General features: G+C 40.3%; 1 protein-coding gene, 1 long non-coding RNA gene and 1 pseudogene across 7 annotated transcripts in view; all 3 read right to left on the reverse strand.

Moving 5' to 3' along the window:
* The window catches only part of LOC101153527 (uncharacterized), a 137,233-nt gene that overhangs the window by 93,011 nt on the left and 18,071 nt on the right, over positions 1-26,151 (reverse strand). For 3 of the 6 annotated variants that reach the window (XR_010132571.1, XR_010132575.1, XR_010132574.1), the window contains exons 3-4: positions 18,565-18,630; positions 7,888-8,057 (exon numbers count right to left, since the gene is read on the reverse strand). This is a non-coding gene — a long non-coding RNA (uncharacterized lncRNA). The remainder of the gene's footprint in view (positions 1-7,887; positions 8,058-18,564; positions 18,631-26,151) is intronic. The other 3 variants (XR_010132572.1, XR_010132573.1, XR_010132570.1) reach the window with 1 other exon arrangement.
* Positions 8,632-9,943, reverse strand: LOC109024695 (MAPK regulated corepressor interacting protein 2). Its single transcript, XM_019019050.4, has one exon. It carries the CDS (start codon positions 9,715-9,717, stop codon positions 9,235-9,237), a length of 483 nt encoding a protein of 160 aa, XP_018874595.1. The 5' UTR covers positions 9,718-9,943; the 3' UTR covers positions 8,632-9,234.
* LOC101152799 (probable hydrolase PNKD) lies at positions 15,847-17,316 on the reverse strand (annotated as a pseudogene).

Raw genomic sequence — 26,151 nt, forward strand, 5'->3', positions numbered from 1 at the left:
GAAGTAATCACTTTTAAAATATCTATGCTATGTATTATGATCTCTTTCCTATGCACATATAATATGTACATTTATAAACTAATGTTCAAATTCCCCTGTAGTATAATCATTGAAACAAGTTTTCTTCACCGATAACTTGAGTACTTTTCAAATATAATTAATTATTCTTGGAAATAATGATAGGTTTAAAAATATTGGCACTTTTTGAAACTGTGTTGGTAAAATTCATGTAACATAAAAATAACCATTAAAATGTTCAAATTTGGTGGCATTTAGTACATTCACAACGCAGTGCAAGCACTACCTCTGTGTAGTGGCAAATAATTTTCATTACCACAGAAGAAAACCATGAACTCATTAAGCAGTCATTCCCCATTCCACTCTCTGCCCAGCTCCTAGCAAACACTAATCTAATTTCCCTCACTACTGATCATCACAATAAGTAGCCTTTTTTTTCTTTCTTCTTTCACTTAGCATGTTTTCAAATTTCATCCATGTTGTGATATATGTCAGTACTTCATTTCATTTTGTAGCTGAATAATATACATATGTATATATCACATTTTGTTTATCCATTCATCAACTGATGGATGTTTGCTTATGTTCACCTTTTGGGTATTGTTAATAAATATATACAGTGAGTATATAAAAGTACTTGTTTGAGTATTTGTTTTCAATCGTATGTGGTGTATACATAGGAGTAGAGTTGCTAGCTCATATGGTTCCTTCTATGTTTAAATTTTTGAAGTACTGATAAACTGCTTTCTGTAGCAGGTGCACAATTTAGCATTTCCACCAACACTCTAGAAGAGTTCTAACTTCTCCACCTTCCCACCGATATTTGTTCTTTTTAAGTAATTCCCATTCTAGTGGGTGTTAATTGGTACTATCAGGTGGTTTTGATTTACGTTTCTGAAAAGACTAATAATGGAAGCATCTTTCATAGAACTGTTGGCTATTTGTATATCTTCTTTGGAGAATTGTATATTTAAGACCTTTGCCTATTTTTAAAATTTGCATATAATTGTACATATTTATGTAGTACATATATTTTCATGCATCCATAAAATGTGTGATAACCAAAAAAGGATAACTGGGATACTCATCACCTAATGCATTTATTATTTGTTTGTGTTGGAAACATTTCAAATGTTATTTTAGGTATTTGGAAATAAGCATTAAATTATTGCTAACTATGGTCACCCTAAGTATGCTATTGAACACTAGAACTTACTCCTTCTGTCCAACTGTATTTTTGTAGCCATTAACCAACCTCTCTTCATTCCCCTCCCTTCCTAACTTCTGGTATCCACCATTCTACTCTATAGTTCCATGGGATGGATTCTTTCAGCTCCTGCACATGAGTAAGGACATGTGATAATTTGTCTTTCTGCATCTGGCTTATTTCACTTAACGTAGTGTCCTACAGTTCCATTCATGTTGCTGCAGATGACAGGATTTTATTCCTTTTTCTGGCTCAATAATCTTCCTTTTTGTATGTATGTCACATTTTCTTAATCCATTCGTCCGTCAATGAACACTTAGGTTGATTCTATATCTTTGCTGTTGTGAATAATGATGCAATAAACATGGCAATGCATATATCTCTTTGCTGTACTGATTTCCTTTCTTTTGAATATATACTCAGCAGTGGGATTGCTGCATCATATGGTAACTCTATTTTTAGCTTTTTGGGGAAACTCCATCCTATGTCCCATAGTGGCTGTATTAATATGCATTTACAGCAACAGTATACAAGCATTCCTCTTTGCTTCCTAGCCAGCAACTGTTATTCTCTGTCTTTTTAGTAAGAGCCATTCGAACTGGGGTAATATGGTATCTCATGTGGTTTTGATTTGCGTTTCCCTGACGGTTAGTGATGTTTAACGTATTTTCATATATCTGTTGGCCATTTGTGTCTTTCTTTCAGAAATGTCTATTCAGATCATTTGCCCATTTGCAAATCAGATAATTTGGTTTTTGGTTATTGAGCTGAGTTTGTTTTACATTGTGATTTGTTATTCCATTGTTAGATCAATAGTTTGCTAAGATATTCTCTCTTTCTGTAGGTTGTCTCCTCACTTTGTTGTTTTCTTTGCTGTGCAGAAGCTTTCTAGCTTGATTTACTCTCATTTGTCTATTTTCACTTTGATTGCCAGTGCTTTTCAGATCTTATACAAAAAATCTTTCCCCAGAACAATGTCTTAAAGCATTTCCCCAGGCTCTTATTCTAGTAATTTCATATTTTCGGGTCTTTTCTTAAATTTGTTTAGCCTTGTTCTGTGGCCTAACATATGCTCTATACTGGAGAATGTTCCATATGCTGATGACAAGAATGTATATTCTATAGCAATTGGATGAAATATTTTGTAAAGGTCAGTTAAATTCATTTGGTCTAGAGCACAGTTTAATTTCAATGTTTCTTTGTCTAGATAAGCTGTCCATTACTGAAAGTGGAGTACTGAAGTCTCCCAGTGTTGTTGTACGCCATTCTATCACTCTGTTTAGATCTTCAAATGTTTGCCTTATATATTTCTGTGTTCCAGTGTTGGGTACATACATATATACAATTGTTATATCCTCTTGCTGTATTGGCATTTTCATTGTTATACAGTGACCTTCTTTGCCTCTCTTTACAGTTTTTGACTTTTAATCTATTGTATCTAAGTATGGCCTTTCTCTCTCTCTCTCTCTCTTTCTTTCTTTCTCTCTCTCTCTTTCTTTCTTTCTCTTTCTTTTTTTTTTTTTTGAGATGGAGTCTCGCTCTGTGGCTCAGGCTGGAGTGCAATGGCATGATCTCGGCTCACTGCAATCTCTGCCTCCTGGATTCAAGGGATTCTCCTGCCTCAGCCTCCCAAGTAGCTGGGATTACAGGCATGTGCCACCACGCCCAGGTAATTTTTGTATTTTTAGTAGAGACAGGGTTTCACCATGTTGGCCAGGCTAGTCTTGAACTCCTGACCTCAGGTCATCCGCCTGCCTTGGCCTCCCAAAGCACTGGGATTACAGGCATGAGCCACCACGCTGGGCCAGAGTATAGCCTTTCCGGTTCTTTTTTCATTCCTGTTCACTTTCATGTTGCTGCTGATGCCCTCTCTGATTTGAGGTCTTCTTTGTCTCAGTAAAAGACGAGTCCCCAAATTTAATGCACTGGGGTTGCTAGGTTCGACTCCACTTTTTGTCTCTAGCTGCCCTCAGAGATTTTTCTTCCTACAGGCAGTCAGGATGCTTTCTAGGGAGTGAGGCAAGAACAGCATTCCTGCAAAGGACACCAAAATGGGAGAGAAGCTAGCTGCCTGCCTGGATCTCACATTTTACAGAGGAAACCGTGAGTCCAGGGGGAATTTTCTACATGGTGCCTAGCAGCTTTGAGTTGGGGAATCACAGAGAGAGGTCTATTAATCTTTCCAGCTGCTCATATGTATTCACTTTCTTGTGGACCCACAGATCGTCATAGTCTCAATTTTCAGTTCTGCAATATTGCTTGTGACAATCTTGGCACTAGACAGCTATTTTTAGTTTTCTTTGGGGTAAAGTCAGATTGCTTCCACTCTACCATTTTGGTGATGTCACTCTCCCTTGGCCTATTTTTTAAAAATTGGGTTGTCTTTTGTTGTTTTTAAGAGTCCTTTATATGTATTGGATATTAGCAGTTTTTAGATAATTGATTTGGAAATATTTCCTCCCACTCTGTAAGTTGGCTTTTCAAGTTCTGAATTGTGCACTTTGATGCAAAATTTTTTAATTCCAGGGAAGTCCAATTTATTTTTTCTTTTGTTATTGGTGCTTTTGGCGGTATAGCTAAAAAATCATTGCCAAATCTAAAGTTTTGAAGACTTATTCCTATAGTTTCCCTGAAGGTTTTATAGCTTTAGCTCTTACCTTTAGACATTTGATACATTTTGAGTTAATTTTTGCACATGATGTGAGGTAGAGGTCTAACTTCATCCTTTTGCATGTGGATAACCAGTTGTCTAAGCACTATTTCTTAAGGAGTCTATTCATGTCTCATTAAATGAACTTGATAACTTTGTGAAAAGTGAATTGACCACAATGTCTGGGTTTATTTTCAGATTCTTCATCTCTTCCATTAATCACTGTGTGTATTCTTATTTGATCATCAGCCTGCTTTGATTACTCTAGATTTTCTAGTAAATTTTGAAATCTAGAAGTGTGTCTTCCACCTTGGTTTTTCTTACTCAAAGTTTGGTTACTCAGATCTCTTGCAATTTAATAGGATCTTTAGAATTTGCTCTTTCTTTTTCCCAAAAACAAATGCTCATGGGAATAATAATTAGGATTACATTAAATCTATAGATCTCTATGGCTAGTATTGCCATATTATAAATATTTAGTCTTCTAACTCATTACCCACAGGATGTCCTTTTTAAAAATCCAGGTAATCTTTAAGTTCTTCTCCAATATTTTGTGATTTTTCAATGTACAAGTCTTTCATCTGTTTAGTGAAATATTCTCCTTAAAATATGATTTATTTTGATGCTATTATAAATGGAATTGCTTTCTTAATTCAATTTTCAGATTGTTCATTGCTAGTGTATACAACTATAACTGATTTTTACGATTTAATGTTCTATCCTGCGGGGCTTGCTGAATATTGTTCATTAGCTCTAATATGGTTTTTCTGCATTTTAAAGCATTTTTATAAGATCATCATCTTTATGAAGAGAGATAATTTCCATTTTTTTTCTTTTCAACTTGGATGCCTTTTATATATCTTCATTGTCTGATGACCCTGACTAGAATTTTAAGTGTACTGTTCAAGAAAAGGGCAAAAGTGTGCATTCTTGCCTTGTTCATGATCTTAGGAGGAAAGCTTTCAGTCTTTCACTCTTGAGTATAATACTACCTGTAGATTTTTTATAAATGCCCCATATATCGTGTTGAGAAAATGATCTTCTAATTATAGATTCTTGATTGTTTTGAGTTGCCTTTCCAGAGAGAGGGACTACAGAAGTTCCCTAATGCATAATTTTCATTGATGTCACTTTCGCCACCTGTTTTTGAATTTGTAGAAACAATCATGCTTCTTGAAAACATACCTGCCACAATAGTCATACATGATAACGTGAAGTGAGATCACGGGTAATGCCATCTCCAACAAATACTATTAAAATGTAGATTGATTTTCAATCCCTTTCACTGTTTTTGGTTTATGTGTTTATGTACAACAGTCCACTAGAAGAAGATGTAACTCTTCCTTGATTAGCTCAGTGGTTGAATTTCTCTTTATGCCCTTCTAGTCTCCAGACAATTGGGTACCCTTCAGACCCTCAGAAAACTTACTTGCTCCTGCTACATCCCACCTGGAATTGGTCTGTCCTTGGTGTTCTCACATTGCTGCAACAAATGACTCATGCCTCACAGCAGAGTGACACTGCCTGAAAGCCTTCTAACTCTTGCTCCAAGGGAGAAAACATAACGCACTCATCCATTCCCCACGTAGGCACCGTGTAAAGTCTCAGGAAATACTTGAAGTATATGTAACACATGGGAATGTTGTTATTTTGGTGTTAAATGATGCGACCATGAGATGTAACTCTGTGTAACCTCGACAGGAATTGAACATATGCATTATGAGTATCATTCCATGTGGAGTATATGTGGCGGGCAGCAATGACAACTATCGGATCCCTCCTCTATGGCTGATGCCAAATTACTGCCTATAGTGCAACACATGAGGCTAGAACATGAAGAACTCCCTGGTTGTCTGGGCGGGGAGCCAGATCAAAGAACACCAGAATTTGTAAATTGCTTGCCAGAGAAGATCTCCAAGTTTCAAGTAATTTTCTCCTTGTGCCTTCATCCCCTGAAAAAGATAATTTTATACCATGAAATGTACTGGCCCCGTAACTCTGTGAAATAAATCATACCCTCAAAGTCTTGGACAGGAGGATATTTAATTTCTGAAAGCACAAGATTCTTAATGAAGGCGGGCCTTGTTTGATTTCAAGTGGAAAACAAAAGCAAAAGTGCAGCGGTAAGACCAGCTGGCCCCAAACTGGGCTAAATGCAAGGCAGCCATGTTTGGTGGCGCCTTTGTCGATGCGTGGCGTTTTTTCATACAGGAAGGGCGGGAGCAGAGGGCTCCAATACAAGACTACTTGGCATATCTGGAGCACTACTGCCATCGTGAGGATGTCGTTTAACGAAACCCTACGCCATTACAGAGTTCTAGTGAGGGCTACCTGTTGGGACAGGTCTGGTCTGGTAAGAGGTGGAAGAGGCTTGGCCTCTATGCTGGGAGGCCTCGCCTACACCTCTAAGGCTTTAAAAGAGACCTGGACATTAGCGGTATCTTGCTATAGAACCTGGAGTGTGAAGGTTCTGATAGCAAATCCTGTAAACTTCCCTTGGAATAACCCTGTTAATTGTGCGCGATACTGATGCTACCAGAGACCCAAAGATCCATAGCAAGATGACAGCTCGTGGAAACCTTCTGACTCTTGCTCCAAGGGGCAGGAACAGCAAAGAGATGCCCATAAGAGCCTACATGTGTCTTTGAGAGGGTTTCTGCTGTCCTGCCCACACCAGGAGGAACTGAGGCCCCGACCCACGACTTCCTGTACCAGGACCTCCTGGCAGCTGCTGCTTCACTCCAAGCCCCTCACTCTCCAGGTCCTACACCAAGATACCGCCAAATTCCAGGTCTCTCTTCAGGCCTTAGAGGAGAAGGCAACAAGACCTAGTCTGGAGCCCAATCCTCTTCCACCTCCTCACAGACCAGACTTTCCCCCACAGCGAGGCTTCCTGGGAAGGACGCTGTAATGGCCTATTCTGTCTTTAAATGATTTCCTCACGGTGGCAGTAGTGCTTCAGATTTTTCAAGGACGCCCTGTCTTGGCGCAGTCTTCTCCCGCCCTTCCTGTCTGAAAAAACTCCACCTAGAGACAAATGCGCCAGGAAACATGGCTGCCTTGCATTTTGCACAGTTTGGGGCAACCTGTGGAAATTCCTGTACTTTTGCTTTTCTTTTCCATGTGAAATCAAGTCAAAGCCTAAACCACCCATCCTCATCAGGAATCTTGTTCTTTCAAGAAATTAAATGTTTTCCAGACTTAGTCTGTGTGGGTTGGCTCAGTACTTTCACATGGTATCAAAATGTCTGTCTCAGGCAGGAAATTAGACGGATCAGAGAAGAAAAGCGATAATAAATGGTCAGAAGCCTGGAGATCATCATGAGCCACCAATTCACAAGTCTAGGTGATCTTTGACCTATTCCCCTCCCCAGACAACCAGGGAGTCCTCCTCCATTTTCTCAGTTTATGTGATGAATTGTCAGAAAGTGTTTGGTAGAAGTAGGAAGAGAAGGCCAAGACAGCGCACATCATTGTATGTAATACATTGTTCCACAGGGCATGATACATATACTTACATCTGTATAAACTCCCATTAGAAGTTACACAGTTTTGGGGCAGACGCAGTGGCTCACGCCTGTAATCCCAACACTTTGGGAGGCCGAGGCCGGTGGATTACTTGAGATCAGGAGTTTGAGACCAGCCCGGCCAACATGGTGAAACCCTGTCTCTGCTAAAAATACAAAGATGAGCCAGGTGTGGTGGCCCATACCTGTAGTCCCAGCTACTCAGGAGGCTGAGGCAGGAGAATCGCTTGAACCCGGGAGGTGGAGGTTGCAGTGAGCTGAGATCACGCCACTGCACTCCAGCCTGGGCGACAGAATGAGTGAGATTCTGTCTCAAAAAAAAAAAAAAAAAAAGATAGTTACACAGTTTTAAAAATTGTCCTCTGTTTAACAGTGAATAATTTATATTTCCACATGTTCCTATGCCATTAAATATTTTTCAGCTTCTTCTTGTGACTTGAGTGTGTGTGTGTGTGTGTGCCTGCATGCATGTGTGTGTGTGTTACCTCTTATCTCTTAGGTATCAGTCTTACAATATCTTCTTATTAGCAATGGTGTTTGCAAGCCAGGTAAAGTCTCATGTTCTTGTAGTTTCAGCTTCTTGGAAGGCTGAGGCAGGAGAATAGCTTGGGCCCAGGAGCAGAGCAGCTTGAAGAACATAGTGACACCTTAGTCTCTAAAAAAAAAAAATTAAAAAAGAATGATGTTTGCCACATAGTTCAAAAATAATCGTGTACATCAAGAAGAATAACACCATCATAAAATCTGTTAAGACAACTGATAACATTTTGGGTTATTTTCTTCCATACTTTTCAATGTATAGATACATACGCCTACTATATTTTGTTCACACAAAAAATAAATCTATATTAAAATTGGATTAATCTGTACATTGTGGTTTGGATCAGACCAGATGTGTGTTCTGACAAAGTTTTGAAGGGAAAGTATTTGCTTGCATTAAATGCATGTACAAATTCTCCTTAACATCTTGTTTTGTATAAATAAGTACATACACACATACATACGGATATAGGCACAGATCATGGTAACTGAAATGATTACCATGACTAATCACTACCATGACTAATCATTACTATGGTTAGTAAACATGTGTGCACACATAGGTGTATAAATACCATAAATAAGTGGTCTCTCAATCCCAATAGGAAATGACTTTTAAAATGGTTTTATCACACATTCACGTCTTCTATTGGTCATATAAGAACTTCTCTATTTAAAGTTCCCATGTATGTGTATGTCCAGTGTTCAAATATGTTCTCTACATTTATTGTAGCTTAAACATTTGCAAACTTGTTAAATATTCTTAAAGATTATTCTTAAATATTTTGTGGGATGCCAGGTTGTTTTTAAGAGTGCCTTCCTATTTTTGGCATTTCTCGAAATTAGATCTGCTTATTTACAATATTTTCAGATACAGTAGCCCTGTTTAAAGAAAAGCAGGTAGGTCACAGTTAATGCCACCACCAAGAAACAAGTAATTTCAAAATGCGGATCCATTATCAGTATTCCCTTTCTCTTTCTTTCTTTCTTTTCTTTTCTTTTTTTTTTTTTGGCAGTTTCTCGACTTTATTAGCCTGGAGCTCCTCTCCGACATCCCCAGGGGCTGGTCTCTGGTCCCCGGGCACAGTGAGCAGGACTGAGGTCAGACGGGTTTGGCCCCTGGCCATAGCAGCTTGGGACAGCTGGGCCAAGGGAACAACAGGTGCAAAAGTCCAAATGCTGGCACTTCAGGTGTGGCCGGCACCCAGCCAGGCGCAACAGTGGATGGGCAGGACGCCATGCTCCTCTCCTGGCGGTAGGTAGACCATAGCAGCGCTCCCTCCCAGCAGCCGCTAGGAACAGCTGGTGATTCTAGCCAGGAAGTGCTGCGCCCACCACTCGTCCAAGTCAATGGGCACGAAGTTCTGCAGCCGGGGATTGGGGATCCTCTCCACGTACTGCACAGGCCTTGGCCCGCCCTCACTGGCTGGGCCACCATCCAGCTGCTGCCGCACCTGCTGCCAGGCTTCGGACACAAAGCGGACATTCTCCTTGTGGGCCAGTGTGTAGGTCTCCTGGGTCCCCTGGAGGGATGGGGACTTGGAGGGGTCCCGCCGGCCATTCACACGATTGAACACAAGCCTTGGCCCTGGGCTCGACAGGGGCCAGGGTCCCAGCGGCTGCGCGAAGGGCTGCGCCCGCTGGGGCTGCAAGGTCGGCGGCGCGGGCTGCCGGCTTTTCAGGAGCTCCTGGAGCTGGCCCTTCACCTGCTGCTGCGTGAGACCTGTGCGGCGCTGCGCGACCAGCTTGCTGGGCCCGTTGATGATGGTGTACATGGCGCGCCGCTCCCAGACTGCCGCCGGCCCCCCACCAGATCTCAATATTCCGTTTTTCTATGTTTCGAAGAAATATAAATTACTGAATTCCATCTGTGGTCAATAAGGATTTTGCACCAACTTTTTCAGTACACGTTTGTTCTTGATTGCTTCTCAAATTATGAATATCAGCTTTTTGAGAAATCTCTTAGAATATTCAAATCTATGAAGGACAAGCAAAAACACTTCATCGTAAATCCCATTTTCATGAAGCAACCACCATCAGCAGCTTGATGGCTACATGCATTCAAATATTATAAATGGGTTCTATGATTGTTCATGAGAGGTGATACTATTTAACTAAAGCGATAGAGGCTTATTAATATACTCCCTTATTTGCACAACAGTGTTCAACATACACACAGAATCACATTAATTACTCCCTTCAATTCCATCCTCATCAAACTATAGGTAGTATTTAGTGCCTTGAATATTTCACACAATATTAGGTAATGGGAAATTTCCAATGGTGTGGAGTAACTAATAGTACTTTATTGCTAACTCTCATAACATTTCTTTATTGTTCAAAAATAACAATGAATCAACTAGTGCTCAAATCCTAAGGATGATATAAACATTTAGCAAAAAAATGAAAAATTGAACAATTATAGCAGAAGTTAATGAGGCATATTCTCTATCACATAAACTCAATCAAAATTCAATTACTGTTTTTCTCAATTGCATTTAGCTCGTTCTTCTATTTGCATTTTATTGGGGGGGTAGAGGGAATGTACATGTGCAGGAATTTTTTTTGTTATAGACATCAAATAACACCCTTTATGTGAAATTTCCTTCTAATTTAATATTTTTCCTTCTATCATTTTTCTCAGGTTTTATATAGAAAGGCTACTTAAAATGTCACTAAACATACTTCAGCTAATTGGATTTTGTGTTAAATAATAATTTGTTAGAAGTTTTTAATTTTCTTGACTAGTAAGAGCAAGACATTTAATCATCCCAGCATGTAAACCGTGCTGTTTATTTTTAGATAAAAACATGGTATTACTCAGAATGTTATCAGTACTAAGCCTTATTTGTCAATGTGTCAAGCCTTCATTATAAATAAAAGTAAAACTGGAAAATGTGCTCTCAAAAACTCAGCTTTAGAGAAGTAGACACTGTTAGTTGTTTTGTTTGAATTTTTTTAATTTACAGATACATTACAATGTGCATATTGGCTTTCTAGAATACATACATGTTTAGACGTTTGGTTCAAGGTTATCACATGTTAGAAGTAAAATGGCCTTGACTTTGCCATTTCTCTTACCTAGTGTTAGCAAACTTACATGGTTTGATCCCCAAGGTCCAACTGTTTGCTTTTCACCCTAAATCAGAGGCAGGGAATGTCTCTGCCAATCAGGCCACAGAGAATGGAATTCACACTTTGTGAAGGCTGAAGGGACTACCTAAGGAGCCTAACTCATCTAGTCAAGGCTTTCTGTGAGCGTTCTTTAGATGATATTTGAAGGGAAGGTTAGAGGTCATTTTTCTCTTTCACAAAATACCTGGAAGACCTCGTGCTTTGCTTCCCAGAGCCTCTGCAAGGCACTGCTGTGTGTCAGTACACCTATGTCCATAGGCCATCCTTGAAATCAACCATGATAAGTCAAAAAGAGAGTTAAGCACAGGCCAGGATGTCACAAAAGCCAGTTCCCTTCTCCTGGTACAGCATGGTCTACATGGTAGGTGATGGAATCTTACCTTTCAAGGTAAGACATATTTTTATATCTTTTAGGTCTAGTTGACTCATAACTTTGTTCACATTCTCTAATTCCTTAATGATCTTCAGTTTAGTTGTTTCATTCATTATTTAAGGTGGGGTATTGGGCTGGGTAACGTGGCTCACGCCTGTAATCCTAGCACTTTGGGAGGCTGAGGCGGGCAGACCACTCGAGGCCAAGAGTTCAAGACCAGCATGGCCAAAATGGTGAAACCCCTTCTCTGCTAAAAATAAACAAATTAGCTGGGCACGTTGGTGCACGCTTGTAATCCCAGCTACTCGGGAGGCTGAGACATAGGTATCGCTTGAACCCAGGAGGCGGAGATTGCAGCCAAGATGGTGCCACTACACTCCAGCCTGGGTGACAGAGTGAGAGACTCTGTCTCTAAATAAATAAATAAATACATAAATACATAAATAAATAAAGTGGGGGTATTGAAGTCACCAACTTACTTTTTAGAACTCTATTTTTTCCTTTAGTTCTGTTCAGTTTTTGCCTCATGTATTTGGGGACTCTTGTAAAATAAATATGTATGTTTAATTAGTACATCTTGACAGACTGACCTTATATAATGTCCATCTTTGTCTCTTGAAACAATTATTGTCTTAAGGTATATTTTGTCTGGTATCAGTACAGTCAGACCAATTTTCTTTTGGTTACTTTTTACATGAAATATTTTTTTCATGCTATTACTATTAACCATTTGTGAATTGGATCTAAAGCCAACTCTTTCAGACAGCTAGAGTTGGATGTTCTAAAAAATCCATTCTGCCAATCTTTGCCTTGGAGTTTAATCCATTTAAAGTAATTACTCGTAAAGAGGGACTTAATTCCTGCTATTTTGCTATGTATTTTCTGTATGTCTTATAGCTTTTTTCTCAATTCCATAATTCCTACCTTCTTTTGTGATTAATTGATCTTTTCTAGTGCACCATTTTTATTCCTTTCTATTTCTTTTTCTCTATATACTAATTTTTTTCTTTATGGTTATCCTGCAGAATACAATTAATATCTTAATTTTAGAGTAATCAATTTTTATTAAACTACAAAGTAGTTTATATAGTACATAAAACCTGCTCCTTTAAAGCTCTAATCCCTTTTGTGTTATTTTTACAAACTACATCATTAAACATTGTGTACCTATCAATGCAGACTTATAATTATTGTTTCATTCATTTGTTTTTAAAATCATATGGGAGGGAAAGGGAATTATAAACCAAAAATATAATTCTTCTGGCTTTTTTATGTATCTATGTAGCTACCCTTTTCTTTGTTCCTTATTTCTTCATATGGTTTTGAGTTACTATCTAGCGTCTTTTCATTTCATCCTGAGAGACTCCGTTTTGCATTTCTGTTATGGGAGGTCTACTATTGGTGGAATCTGTAAGTTTTTTTCTATCTAGGAATGTCTTAATTTCTCCTTCATTTCTGAAAGTTAGTCTTGGGGGATATGGAATTATTGACAAGTTTGTTTGCTTTAGAACTTTAAATATGTTATCCCACTGCCTTTTGGCTTCCATGGTTTCTGAAGAAAAACTAGCTGCTAATCTTATTGAGGAGTCCTTGTATATAATTAAGCCCTTTCTCTTATGATGCTTTCAAGATTCTTGCTTTGTCTTTGTCTTATGACAGCAGGATTATAAGCTTTCTCATTGTAGATTTCTTCGTGTTTATCTTACATGGAGTTTGTTGAGCTTCTTGCATGTTTATATTCATGTGTTTCAATTGCTCTAGCTTCACATTCACTGACTTTTTTCTAACTGTTCTAATCTGCTGTTGGAAACTTCCAGTGATCTTTTTTTTTTCATTTCAGTTTCTGTACTTTTCAGTTCCAAAAATTCTATTTGTTTTTTTAAAAAATAATTTCTCTCTCTTTATTGATGTTCTCTACTTGGTGAGATATTATTCTCTTGGTTTCCTTTAGTTCTTTGTATTTCATTTATGGTAACACTTTGAGCATATTTAAGAGAGTTGACATAACTCTTTTCTAGTAAGCCCAATGCCTGGCTTCCTTCTGCACAGTTTCTATGAATTTCTCTTTTCCCTGTGAGTAGGCCATACCTTCTTGTTTTCTTTGCATGTCTTATGTTTTGTTTATCATTAAAAATTAAATGTTTTGGGCCGGGTGCAGTGGCTCACGCCTGTAATCCCAGCACTTTGGGAGGCCGAGGTGGGCGAATTACGAGGTCAGGAGATCAAGACCATCCTGGCCAACATGGTGAAACCCGTCTCTACTAAAAATACAAAAATTAGCTGGGTATGGTGGCAGGCGCCTGTAGTCCCAGCTGCTCGGGAGGCTGAGGAAGGAGAATGACTTGAACCCGGGAGGCAGAGGTTGCAGTGACCCGAGACCACGCCACTGCACTCCAGCCTGGTGACAGAGCAAGACTCCATCTCAATACATAAATAAATAAATAAATAAAAATAAAAATTAGATGTTTTGATATCATACCGTATCAACTCTGGAAATTAGATTTCTAAACACACTTGCCTCCCCACCCCATGGGGTTAGTTGATAGCAGTTGTGTGTTGTCGTTTGTTATTTGCTTTTTTAGTAACTTTTCTTAAATATTTTTGTAAAGTCTGTATTTTTATCATTTGTAGCCACCGGAGTCAGTGTTCTGATAGCTTAGTGGTCACCTAGTACTCTGACAGTTTCCTTAAACACGTGGAGCCTAAGAAAGAAAGAAAAGTAGCTGGGTGCGGTGGCTCATGCCTGTAATCCCAGCACTTTGGGAGGCTGAGGCAGGTGGATCACCTGAGGTCAGGAGTTCGAGGCTAGCCTGGTCAACATGGTGAAACCCTGTCTCTACTAAAAATACAAAAATTAGCTAGGCATGGTGGCGCAAGCCTGTAATCCCAGCTACTCTGGAGGCTGAGGCAGGAGAATCGCTTGAACCCGGGAGGCGGAGGTTCAGTGAGCCGAGATCGTGCCATTGTACTCCAGCCTGGGCTACAAGAGCGAAACTCCGTCTCAAAAAAAAAAAAAAAAAAAAAAAAAAAAGAAAGAAAGATAAGTATTCTCTAAGTCCTTGAAGACTGGCTCTGTGTGTTGGGGCACTCTTTCAACTAGCCAGGCTGTTGTCTTCACTTCTAGCTTGCAAGAGGCCTGAAAGCTAGTGAGATCTGAGACCTTAAGCTCTTCTCAGGCATTTTCTGCATAATTGTCCAGCCCTGCGCATGTGCATGGCTTTCTTATTTCTCTAGTGTATACAAGAACATTTTAAAGTTCTTATTCCCCCAAGTATTTCCTTTCATAGCCTCTTCCTTCCCATGCTTTTCCATCTGTTTATTGTTTATTTTAACTGTTGTCCCTTGCCTCAGACTCTTATAGCCAGTACTTGTGTCTTTAAGTTTTTTCAACACATGCCCCTCAGGAGTTGTTCCAAACTTGGAAACACTCCAAGTGAGGCAAAACAAAAGCAAGCTCTTACACCAATCCTTTAGGGAGCCAAAAGACAGGTCAAACTGGAATGCAACAATTATTTGAGAATAAGTTCTGTATTATACCTATGCACGAGGGTAGGAGCTATACTGAAGGCACTGTGGAGGCTGGGGGATGGTAGGTAATTTAAAATGCCGAAGCTCTCTTGCTCTCTCACCACAAAGCAGTCACTTATTTCTTCATCAAGGCTTCCCTGGGTGTTGTAAGTTTTTGTCAAGCTCTAGAGTTCTGTAAAAGTGGATTCTGACACTTCTTTCTTTCTTTCTTTTTTTTTTGAGACGGAGTCTCGCTCTGTCGCCCAGGCTGGAGTGCAGTGGAGCGATCTCGGCTCACTGCAAGCTCCGCCTCCCAGGTTCACGCCATTCTCCTGTCTCAGCCTCCCGAGTACCTGGGAGTACAGGCGCCCGCCACCAGGCCCAGCTAATTTTTTGTATTTTTAGTAGAGACAGGGTTTCACCGTGTTAGCCAGGATGGTCTCGATCTCCTGACCTCGTGATCCACCGGCCTCGACCTCCCAAAGTGCTGGGATTACAGGCATGAGCCACGGGGCGGGGCCGACACTTCTTTCTAGTTCATGCCTGGCTCGTTGTTGCTTTTGTGGAGGGATGATGTGCTAACGTGTCCTCCTTCATGATCTTCAGTGACATCATTTTTGCCACCTGATTTTTGCACTTCTAGAAATAATCACATTTCTTTGCAATGTTCCTTCTACAACAGGCATGTATGAAGTCATAGAGTGGTATCACAAGGAATGACACCTCTGGCAGGCAAGGACTTGGAAATGTGTGTTCATTTTCAATCCTTTTCACTGTCTGTGTTGAAACAGCTTAGTCATATGTAAAACATCTAAATTAGATTGAATTATACTTCAGTTTTTGTTTATGCTTGGCTAACATATTTGGATTACTTCTTCTCCATCTGTTTTTTCATATCTACTCCTTTAGACGTTTCATTACTTCTTGGTTTGGCTACGTGGCCCCACTTCTTAATTCCTCCTGGCTGCAGGCAGTGAATCTAGATGTTTGACCTGAGATCTTCAGCAAGCACACTTGCCTCTGCAATGTCATCTGGAATTGGCCTGTTCTTTGTGTTCTGACACAGCTGCCACAAGAAACCAACGTCCCATAGCTTCTTTGAGGAGTCCTTGTATATAATAAGGCCTTCATCATAGGATGGTGGTACCACGTGAAAGCCTGCTAACTCTTGCTCCAAGGGGCAGGAATAGGAGACAGATGCCCACAAGAGCTTGCATTTGTGTTTGAGTGGGTCCCTCCAGTCCTGACCACACCAGGAGGAAGTGAGGCCCCGCCCCACAACTTCTGTGCCAGTACCGCCTGGCAGCTGATGGTTCACTCCAAGCCCCTCACTCTCCAGGTTTTATACCAAGATACCACCAATATCCAGGTCTCTGTTAAGGCCTTAGAGGAGAAGGCAAGGAGGCTCAGCATGAAGCCCCAGCCTCTTCCACCTACCCACAGACCAGACCTTCCCCAACAGCGGGGCCTCAAGGGAAGAACGCTGTAATGGCGTATTCTGTCTTTAAGTGATTTCCTCACAGGGGCAGTAGTGCTGCATATTTTCAAGGAAACCTGCCTTGGGGCACTCTTCTCCCGCCCTTCCTGTGTGAAAAAACGCCACTCAGAGATAAAGGCGCCACCAAACATGGCTGCCTTGCATTTCGCCCAGTTTGGGGCGACCTGCTCATACTGCTGGAATTTTGCTTTTGTTTCCATCTTAAATCAAACCAAGGCCTAAACTACCCACTTCCCCGCCCCCCCCCCACTAAACACTCAATAACTTTGTTTGCCTTTGGTTGGCTCCTGGGTTTGGGGCGGGGTAGAGGTTGGCAGCAGCCCGGGCTTCGTGCGCCCTCTGGTGGACCTCAGAGGCAAGAACTGGAATCCCGGCCAAACCTGAGGACTTCACAGTCAATAGTTTAGGAGAGTTGCATGGTTCCTCAGGTCTGCACCTCAGACCCAACAACAGTGGACGGGGCACGTTGGGAAGAGGCCCTGAACCTCTGGCTCTCATACTCGCCCGTGTTGGACACCCTCATGTTCTGCCGAGCCTTCATCTGCTTCACACGGTCCTTGTCCACTTCCTGCTTGGTGAGGATTAAGAGAAGGATACCACAAGGGAAGCCGATGGCCCAGGCCAGTCCCACAGCTTTCATGGGGTTCTTGCCCCTCTTTCTGGGAATGTATTCCATCTCGGGGTATAGGAGTTCAGGTTCCTCCCTGCCCTCTGGGGAGCTGTGGGTTTGCAGTGCCTGGGTCCTGTTATGGGAAGCCTTGTTAGCTGTGGCTCCTGCGAGAATCCCCCGGAGGACGCGGGCATTTCTTGCCCTCCATCCCCCCGGCCCTTCAGCGCCTTAGCAGCTACCACCACCGCCATGTTCAGATCCCACCCTAACCCACCCACTTTTATCAGGCAATATTATCTTTCAAGAACTCAATTTCCACTTAACCTAGTCTTTGCAGTTCTGCTCTTAACTCAGTTTTACATCTCAAGCATTTTCCCTACATGATCAAATTGTTTACGTCTAGGGGCAAGCCTCAAGGAGCTAGGCCTAGGAGGAAGAAGACAATTTTGAAAAATTAAGGGCAGGATTGGGGCATTTCTAGGCAGCAGGCCACATGTTCCTTAACTTGGCTTGCTATTGTTAAAGAGAAAATTATTCCGGCACTTGTTAAAGTGATAAGGAAGACTATTCAAGACTACTGCAATAGGGACATTGCAATAGGTGAGAAATAGATCAGTCTCCATTCTGAGCATAGCAAAGACAGCTGGAGATTTATAGTCAAGGAGCAGAGTGAGGGGGGTCAGTGCATGGAACATCACAGAGAGGAGACATCAAGGGTAGGCGAATTCTTGCCAAACTGAGTTAAGATTCTTATTAAAACCGGACTAGGCAAGCCAAAGACAGGACTGAAGAATGAGCTCAGTCAAAAAGAGGGCTCAGAGGAGCCTATCTACAATTTGGTCAAGGAGATAGCCTTTGTCAATATTCATGCCCTCAAGGAGTCTTTCTCCATTTACGGGGTTAGACTCTGTAAAATGAGAGGCAACTGTTTGCTTGGAGCCCTAAGAGGAAGGCTTAGATACCACTCATCACTTCATGCCATAAATGCCCACTTTGAGTAGTATACGTATATAAATACGTATAAACCCCTATCAGAAGTTACTAAAAGGTTGTCTCATGATTTCGTCTTTTAACACGGGAACACAAGCACTTTCTCATATCATTAATTTTGTGCCTTATATTTTAAATTTTTTATTTCACTTTATTTTTGTTTGTTTTCATTGTATTTCTTCTCATTTGAAATTAGTTTCCTCAGAAAGTTAAGGTAAATATTCATTGAAATAAATGACAAATATTACTGAACAGCTTAGTCATATTTCAACTTGTTAAATAGATTTAGGAGTAATTCAGTTTTTGTTTATGGTTGGCTATAATATTTGGACCATTTCTCCTCCATATCTCTCCAATGGAAACAAAATATATAGGACGAAATACAAAATTCTCCTTAAAAGTGTCAAAGAATTCACAAAAGAGAAAGTCTCAGATTAAAACTCTAATAGAGAGAATTAACGGAAACACCAGATTACCCAGTCTTTTTGGCCTTTCGGGTATTTGCTTACCTGGGTAGTATTGGCCTTCATTTTCAGGGACCTCACAGGTGGCAAAGAGCAGAAGATAGAAAAAGCCTGAAGGGAAGTATAACGATTAAAAAGTAAAACACACTTAGGGATTTTCCTTTAACACAAGCACTTATCCCACATGGTTACAGGTTGGTTCTATGAATTCTTTTTCTTTTTTTTAAGATGGAGTTTCACTCTTTGTGACCAGGCTGGAGTGCAATGGTGCCATCCCGGCTTACCGCAACCTCCACCTCCTGGATTCAAGTGATTCTCCTGCCTCAGCCTCCCAAGTAGCTGGGATTACAGGTGCATGCCACCATGCCTAGCTAATTTTTGTGTTTTTAGTAGAGATGGGGTTTCGTCATGTTGGCCAGGCTGGTCTCAAACTACTGACTTCAGGTGATCCGCCCGCCTGGGCCTCCCAAAGTGCTGGGATTACAGGCAGGAGCCACCATGCCCGTCCGGTTTTATGAATTTTTAAGCAAAAGATGATTCCAATCTTATTCAAAATATTTTAGAGGGGAAATAGAGATGAATTACTTCCCAACATATTCTGAGCAACTTTTATAATATTGGTACCTAAATCAAACATAGATTGTGACTGAAGAGAAAAATACAAACTCACTTCAATTATAAGTGGAGACTTAAAAATTGAAAGATATGAGCATATTTAATCCATAGTTCTGTAAAAGACAATAAACTATGATCAACTTGGATTTATCTCATGACTGAAAGGGAGTTAAAACAGTGCAAAAGGACTAAATGTCATACACCACTTTTCCAAATAAAGGAGAAAAGTATATGGTCATCTCAATTGATGCAGAAAAATAAAAATATTTGGTAAATTCAACAACACTTACAATATAAACTTTTAGGAAGCCACGAATATAAAGGAACTTCCATAATCTGGTTATTATATCATTTAATCATTGCTCTGTGAAAAACTATTTTTTAACTCAGTGGCTTAAAAAACAAGCACTTATCATAACTAAAAAATCTACAAGTAAGGCCAAGTGCGGTGGCTCACGCCTGTAATTCCAGCACTTTGGGAGGCTGAGGTAGGCGGATCACCTGAGGTCAAGAGTTCGAGACAGCCTGGCCAACGTGGTGAAACCCTGTCACTACTAAAATTACAAAAATTAGCTGGGCGTGGTGGCATGCCCCTGTAGTCCCAGCTACTCAGGAGGCTGAGGCAGGAGATTTGCTTGAAACTGGGAAGCACAGATTGCAGTGAGCCAAGATCATGCCACTGCACTCCAGCCTGGGCGACAGAGCAAGACTCTGTCTCAAAAAAAAAAAAAAAAAAAAAAGAATCTACAAATATACTGTGTTGTTGTTATCATGGTCTTGCCTGGATTGTCAAGCATCTGGCATCAGCACTGGGTCAGGTTGGCAGCTCTGCTAATGCTATCTCTTACATGTTTGGCGGTAAATTCACTGTAGACTGCTGGTCTCTCCTCCCCATCCTGCAACAGGCCAGCCTGAGCATATTCATACACTGGTAGCAGGTTTGCAAGGAAAAGTGGAAGCACACAAGTCTTGTGAGACTCAGAGCTGACACACCATGACTTCAGAATTTTATTAACTAAATCAAGTCACAAAGACAGCCCAGATTCAAGAAATAGGGAAAAAGAGTCCACCTTTTTCCTGGAAAAGGAACTGAAAATTCACATTCACCCTAGAAGGAGAATTTAGGACGTTTTCACGTTCAATTTAGTAGAGATATCTACAAAAACCTACATCTAACATAATGCTTAATGGGAAAATAGCTAAAGAATTCCTTTCACAGCCACGAATAATAGAAGTCTACTCAGTTATAGCAATTCTACCAAAAAGAGTCCTGAAGGCAATGAAAAAAGAAAAATGAAATGAAAACAGGATTAGAAAAGAAGAAAAGTAAAATGTGATATATATTATATAATTTTATACATGTGTAAAATAAGAGAATACATCAAACTGGGCATAAGATCAATATATAAAAGTAAACTGTATTTCTATATAGCAAAGGGCATTAGAAAACATAAATTTAAAGAAGACACCATGTGCAATAGCACCAATAACTATAAACGAACTAGGGATAGGCCGGGCTCGGTGGCTCACGCCTGTAATCCCAGCACTTTGAGAGGCCGAGGCGGGTGGATCACCTGAGGTCAGGAGTTCGAGATCAGCCTGGTCAACATGGGGAAACCCTGTCTCTACTAAAAATACAAAAAAATTGGCCAGGTGTGGTGGCAGGCATCTGTTATCCCAGTTACTTGGGAGGCTGAGGCAAGAGAATCACTTGAATCCAGGAGGCGGAGGTTGCAGTGAGCTGAGATTGCACCATTGCACTGGGGCAACAAGAATGAAACTCCGTCTCAAAAAAACAAACAAAAATAAATTAACTAGGAATAAAAGATGTGTAAGATTTTTCATTTGAAAATCGAATAAAATTGCTAAGTAGGCCGGGCACAGTGGCTCATTCCTGTAATCTCAGCACTTTGGGAGGACTAGGCAGGCAAATCACCTGAGGTCGGGAGTTCGAGACTAGCCTGACCAACATGGAGAAACCCCATCTCTACTAAAAATACAAAATTAGCCAGGCGTGGTGGCACATGCCTGTAATCCCATCTACTTGGGAGGCTGAGGCAGGAGAATCGCTTGAACCCAGGAGGTGGAGGTTGCGGTAAGCCGAGATCATGGCATTGCACTCCAGCCTGGGCAACAAGAGCGAAACCCTGTCTCAAAAAAAAAAAAAAAAAAAAAATTACTAAGTAATAGTAAAGAAGATTGAAATAAATGCAGACACCATGATCAAACATAGGAAAATGCAGTGTCATAAAGGTATCAGTTCTATGACAATTGATTTATTGGTTCAGTACTACTGTATTTATCATTGCAAAATGTCCTTCTTTTTATGTTTTAGTGCTTTTCACTTCAAAAGCGCATTTGTCTGATATTAATATTGGTACTGCTACTTTCCTTTGGTATAATATTTATTTGCCCCAACCTTAATTTTCAAAACTTCCTATAATTCTTGGCTTTAAGTGACTTAATTTTTAAAAGCACTGTATAGGGTTGTTGTCGTTATTGTTTTGCTTTTTGTATTTTAGCCCAATATAATGACTTCTGTCTTTTGAGAAGATAATTGTGTCCACTCACGTTTACTGTAATGAAGAAAACACTTAACTTTATTCCTGCCTTCCTACATTACGTTTATTACTTTTTTTCCACTTCGTTTTTGATGTTTGAGTTGTTGATTATATCTTTTTACCAATTGTTAATTTACATTAATAGTTACCTTCATTTCTCCATGTCTACCAATAGCCACACATTTTTCTAATGTTGCCCGAAACAAAGTACTATAAAGTCCCCCAAAGCACACTATTTCTTAGCTCAAGGTACCTAATATTCTTCCTCAAAACTAACCCAAGATGTTGTGTCCATTAAAATATGTATTCCAATTCGTCCTTTTATATTTTTCCCAATTAAGATTTGTTAAAATTCTTTAATATTTTTATTCTGTACTCATGTTATGTCCTTTGCAGTATAGTCCCTCAATTATGACTATTTAGAGTGCTTATGTTTTCCATTTATAAAGAGTGTAAGGTCTTTATTCCTGTTTCTCCTTCATCCACTTCAGTTCTCTTTTCTGGAATATTCACTTGGCTAGATTTCTTTTTTTTCTTTTTTTTTGAGGCAGAATGTTGTTCTGTCACCTGGGCTGGAGTGCAATGGCGAGATCTCGGCTCACTGCCACCTCTGCCTTCCAGGTTCAAGCGATTCTCCTGCCTCAGCCTCCCGAGTAGCTGGGATTACAGGCGCCCACCACCATGCCAGGCTAATTTTTGTAATTTTTGTAGAGACGGGGTTTCACTATGTTGGCCAGGCTGCTCTGGAACTCCTGACCTCAGGTGGTCCACCTGCCTCAGCCTCCCAAAGTGCTGGGATTACAGGCGTGAGCCACCACGCCTGGCCATGGCTAGATATTTATTCAAGTATTATCCTTATACAGGATATGTGGATGATATATTATCTGAAGGTTTCCATATGCACAAGGAACTTCTGTTCAGCCTGACTGATGAATAATTTCTTGGCTGGAGACACACAATGGTTATGTTGTATTCTCTCTCTCCTAATAGTCTATAGATGTTATTCCATTGATACTTGTTTTCCAGTGTTGAGGAGAAGTCAGAATGCAGTCTCATTCCAATATTTCTTTTGTAAGTTTTAATTTTTACCTGGGAAGATTATAAGGTGACTTTTTAATAATCTAGTATTTTACCAACATATGCTTAGTGCATATCTTTATTCCATTCTATACCATAGTGAGACTCTACAATCTGGGCCTTCTTCAATTGTGGGAAGTTTTCTTCTACTTGTTGCCTTAAATTTTGCCTTGTTTATTCTATTTTTTCCCTATTGTAACATCTTTTAGTAATATGTTAAAACCTTAGATCTTTAAGGTTATTAACTTTTCCTTATTTTTCCCATTGCTTTATTTTTTCCTTTGTTTTGAGATATGTTATGCAGTTGATCCTTCTAACCTGTCATTCAATGTCAGTTGATCTCCCTTTCAAAACTTTTCCTAATGGTTTAGCATTTTCCTAAATAAAGGCTTTTGGGAGGCATCTGAATCTTAATAATTTCATATTTGTTTTTTAATTCAAGTTGTCATTTTTCTCATCTAGCTACTGTATTTGCTGATTCAAAGGTTGGCTTGTTCAGAGGCTGTTAGGGGCCTAAGGCTGCTTATGCCTCTTAAGTGGGCTACAATTTATTTTGTTGGAGTTACTAAGTAACAAGTAGCTGAAATTCCACAAGTGGTAGAGTATAAAGTGTTCTTTACTCCTGTCAGCTACTGGAATACCACCATCAAGGACAACAGCTAACAAATATCGAACACTTAACCACATACCAGGGAATATTCTAAGGATCTGAATACAAATTCATATATTTATTCTTCACAACATCCTTCTAATGTAAGTAGTATGATTCTAGCCACTTACTTAACGAGGACAGATAGCAAAGAAAGTTTTTTTTGTATTTGTTTTTTGTTTTTGTTTTTGTTTTTTTACGACACAGTCTTGCTCTGTTGCCCAGGCTGGAGTGCAGTGGTGTGGTCTCTGCTCACTGCAATCTCCGCCTCCTGGGTTCAAGCGATTCTCCTTGGGTTCAAGCGATTCTCCTTCCTTAGCCTCCTGAGTAGCTGAGGTTACAGGCACCTGCCACCATGCCCAGCTAATTTTCTTTTGTGTTTTTAGTGGAGACGGGGTTTCACCTTGTTGGTCAGGCTTGTCTCGAACTCCTGACTTTGTGATCCCTCCGCCTCAGCCTCCCAAAGCGCTGGGATTACAGGCATGAGCCATCGTGCCCAGCTGCAAAGAAAGTTTAAATATCTTATGCAAAGTCACAGAAGAATAGTTAGAAACAAATTTTAAAATCGGATTAGTCAGGCTTCAGAATTCACATTCTTAAGATCTAGATTAGGCAAGCTGTCAGCTCACTTCCAAGGCACTTTGAGGAAGCCTCCCAACTTTTATTGGTTTTCTTGCATTCTCCAAGTCTCAGGTCCAGGGAGGACTCAGGTAACAAATTCAGTTCTATCTTGTATTCTTGGCATAGGGGAACAACTGGCAAAAATAAGTCCGACTCAGTTGACCTTCCAATTATTAGTCCACCTGTTTATCAGGCCAAGCCCTTTCCACAATCTGTTCCTTTTCATTGCAAGCTTTAAAAATTCTGGCCAGGTGTGGTGGCTCGCGCCTGTAATCCCAGCACTTTGGGAGGCTGAGGCGGGAGGATCACGAGGTCAAGAGATCAAGACCATCCTGGCCAATGTGGTGAAACCCCTTCTCTACTAAAACAAATACAAAAATTAGCTGGGCTTGGTGGCATGCGCCTGTAGTCCCAGCTACTCAGGAGGCTGAGGCAGAAGAATTGCTTGAACCCAGGAGACAGAGGTTGCAGTGAGCCGAGATAGCGCCACTGCACTCCAGCCTGGCGAGCAGCTCAAGGGAGAAATTCCCATAAAGACCCCACTTATCCCTAGCTACCTATAGGCCCAAGGACCCCTTTGGCTCAGAAAAAAAAAGATAAATTAGAGTTGGGAATGTAGAAATATACAGTCACATTCAGGTTCTAATGTTTTAATTTTTAAAAATGCCGACGTTGTTTAACTATATGGGTATATGGGTATTCGTTAAGGCTGTTTGCCAAATATTTCAATTACTCCTCCTAGATACTGTTAAGACAGTGGTATTTGGCTAAGGGATGGAGTCAAACCCATAGATCTGATTAAATAAATACCTAACCTACTCCTGAAATCCTGCCAGAATCCTTTATAGGAGAACATAACCAGGACATAGAGCAAAACAGCCAGATTACGTAGTCCATACAGATTAGCCATTTGATACACAGAGAAGTAGAGAAAAATGAAGAGTGGATTAAAGAGGAGAAAATAGAAATATCAGGGAAAAAAATCCAACATACGCTATTATGCAATTGGTGTTTAAAGAAAAAATACATACAGATTATAGTAATACGATAGGTCATTTTGTGTTCACTTATCTGAATTCCATATTTTCTAAATATTCTGTATGGAAAGAGTCTATTTCTTTTAATTTTAAATATTTCTACTTATAAATATTTATATAAATAGAAATATTTCTATTTCTTATAAATAAATAGCTATTTTCATATTTTTAAATTATACTTTTGGATAACTAAAGTACAACTGTCAAAATGCTCATAATATAACCAAGAGAAAAAGTATAAAAGAAAAAATATGCAGGACAATGCCCAATTTTTGTAAACATGTATGTGTATATACAAATTAAAATTTATTGGCCAGGCGCACTGGCTCACACCTGTACTCCCAGCACTTTGGGAGGCCAAGGCGGGCCAATCACCTGAGGTCAGGAGTTCGAGATCAGCCTGGCCAGCACGGCGAAACTCCGTCTCTACTAAAAATATAAAAATTAGCTGGTCATGGTGGCACACGCCTGTAATCCCAGCTACTTGGGAGGCTGAGGCAGGAGAATCACTTGAACCCAGGAAGCAAGAGGTTGCAGTGAGCCGAAATTGCGTCACTGCTCTCTAGCCTGGGTGGCAGAGCAAGGCTCTGTCTCAAAAATAGAAACCCCAGCACTTTGGGAGGCCGAGACGGGCAGATTACCTGAGGTCGGGAGTTTGAGATCAGCCTGACCAACATGGGGAAACCCCATCTCTACTAAAAAAAAAATACAAAATTAGCTGGGTGTGGTGGCACATGCCTGTAATCCCAGCTACTAGGGAGGCTGAGGCAGGAGAATCGCTTGAACCCGGGAGGCGGAGGTTGCAGTGAGCTGAGATTGTGCCATTGCACTCCAGCCTGGGCAACAAGAGCGAAACTCCATCTCAAAAAAAAAAAAAATTTTCAATATATTTAGGTAAATAAAGCATAAAGATGTGATCAGTGTTTGTCTCAAGACTGTGGAATGATAAATAGGGTGAACATTCCTTTCAGTGTGCCTTAGGAAGTCACAGTTCACACAGTTGTCCAACTTGGACAATAAATTATACAATTATCTAAGGAGGATACACAATGTACATTCTCTACCTAACTGC

Source organism: Gorilla gorilla, chromosome X (assembly GCF_029281585.2).
Source record: "Gorilla gorilla gorilla isolate KB3781 chromosome X, NHGRI_mGorGor1-v2.1_pri, whole genome shotgun sequence".
Classification (NCBI taxonomy): domain Eukaryota; kingdom Metazoa; phylum Chordata; class Mammalia; order Primates; family Hominidae; genus Gorilla; species Gorilla gorilla.

What these genes read in the sequence shown, in the direction of transcription:
- LOC109024695 (XM_019019050.4), bottom strand. Translation starts at nt 9,717, where the DNA reads ATGTACACCATCATCAACGGGCCCAGCAAGCTGGTCGCGCAGCGCCGC.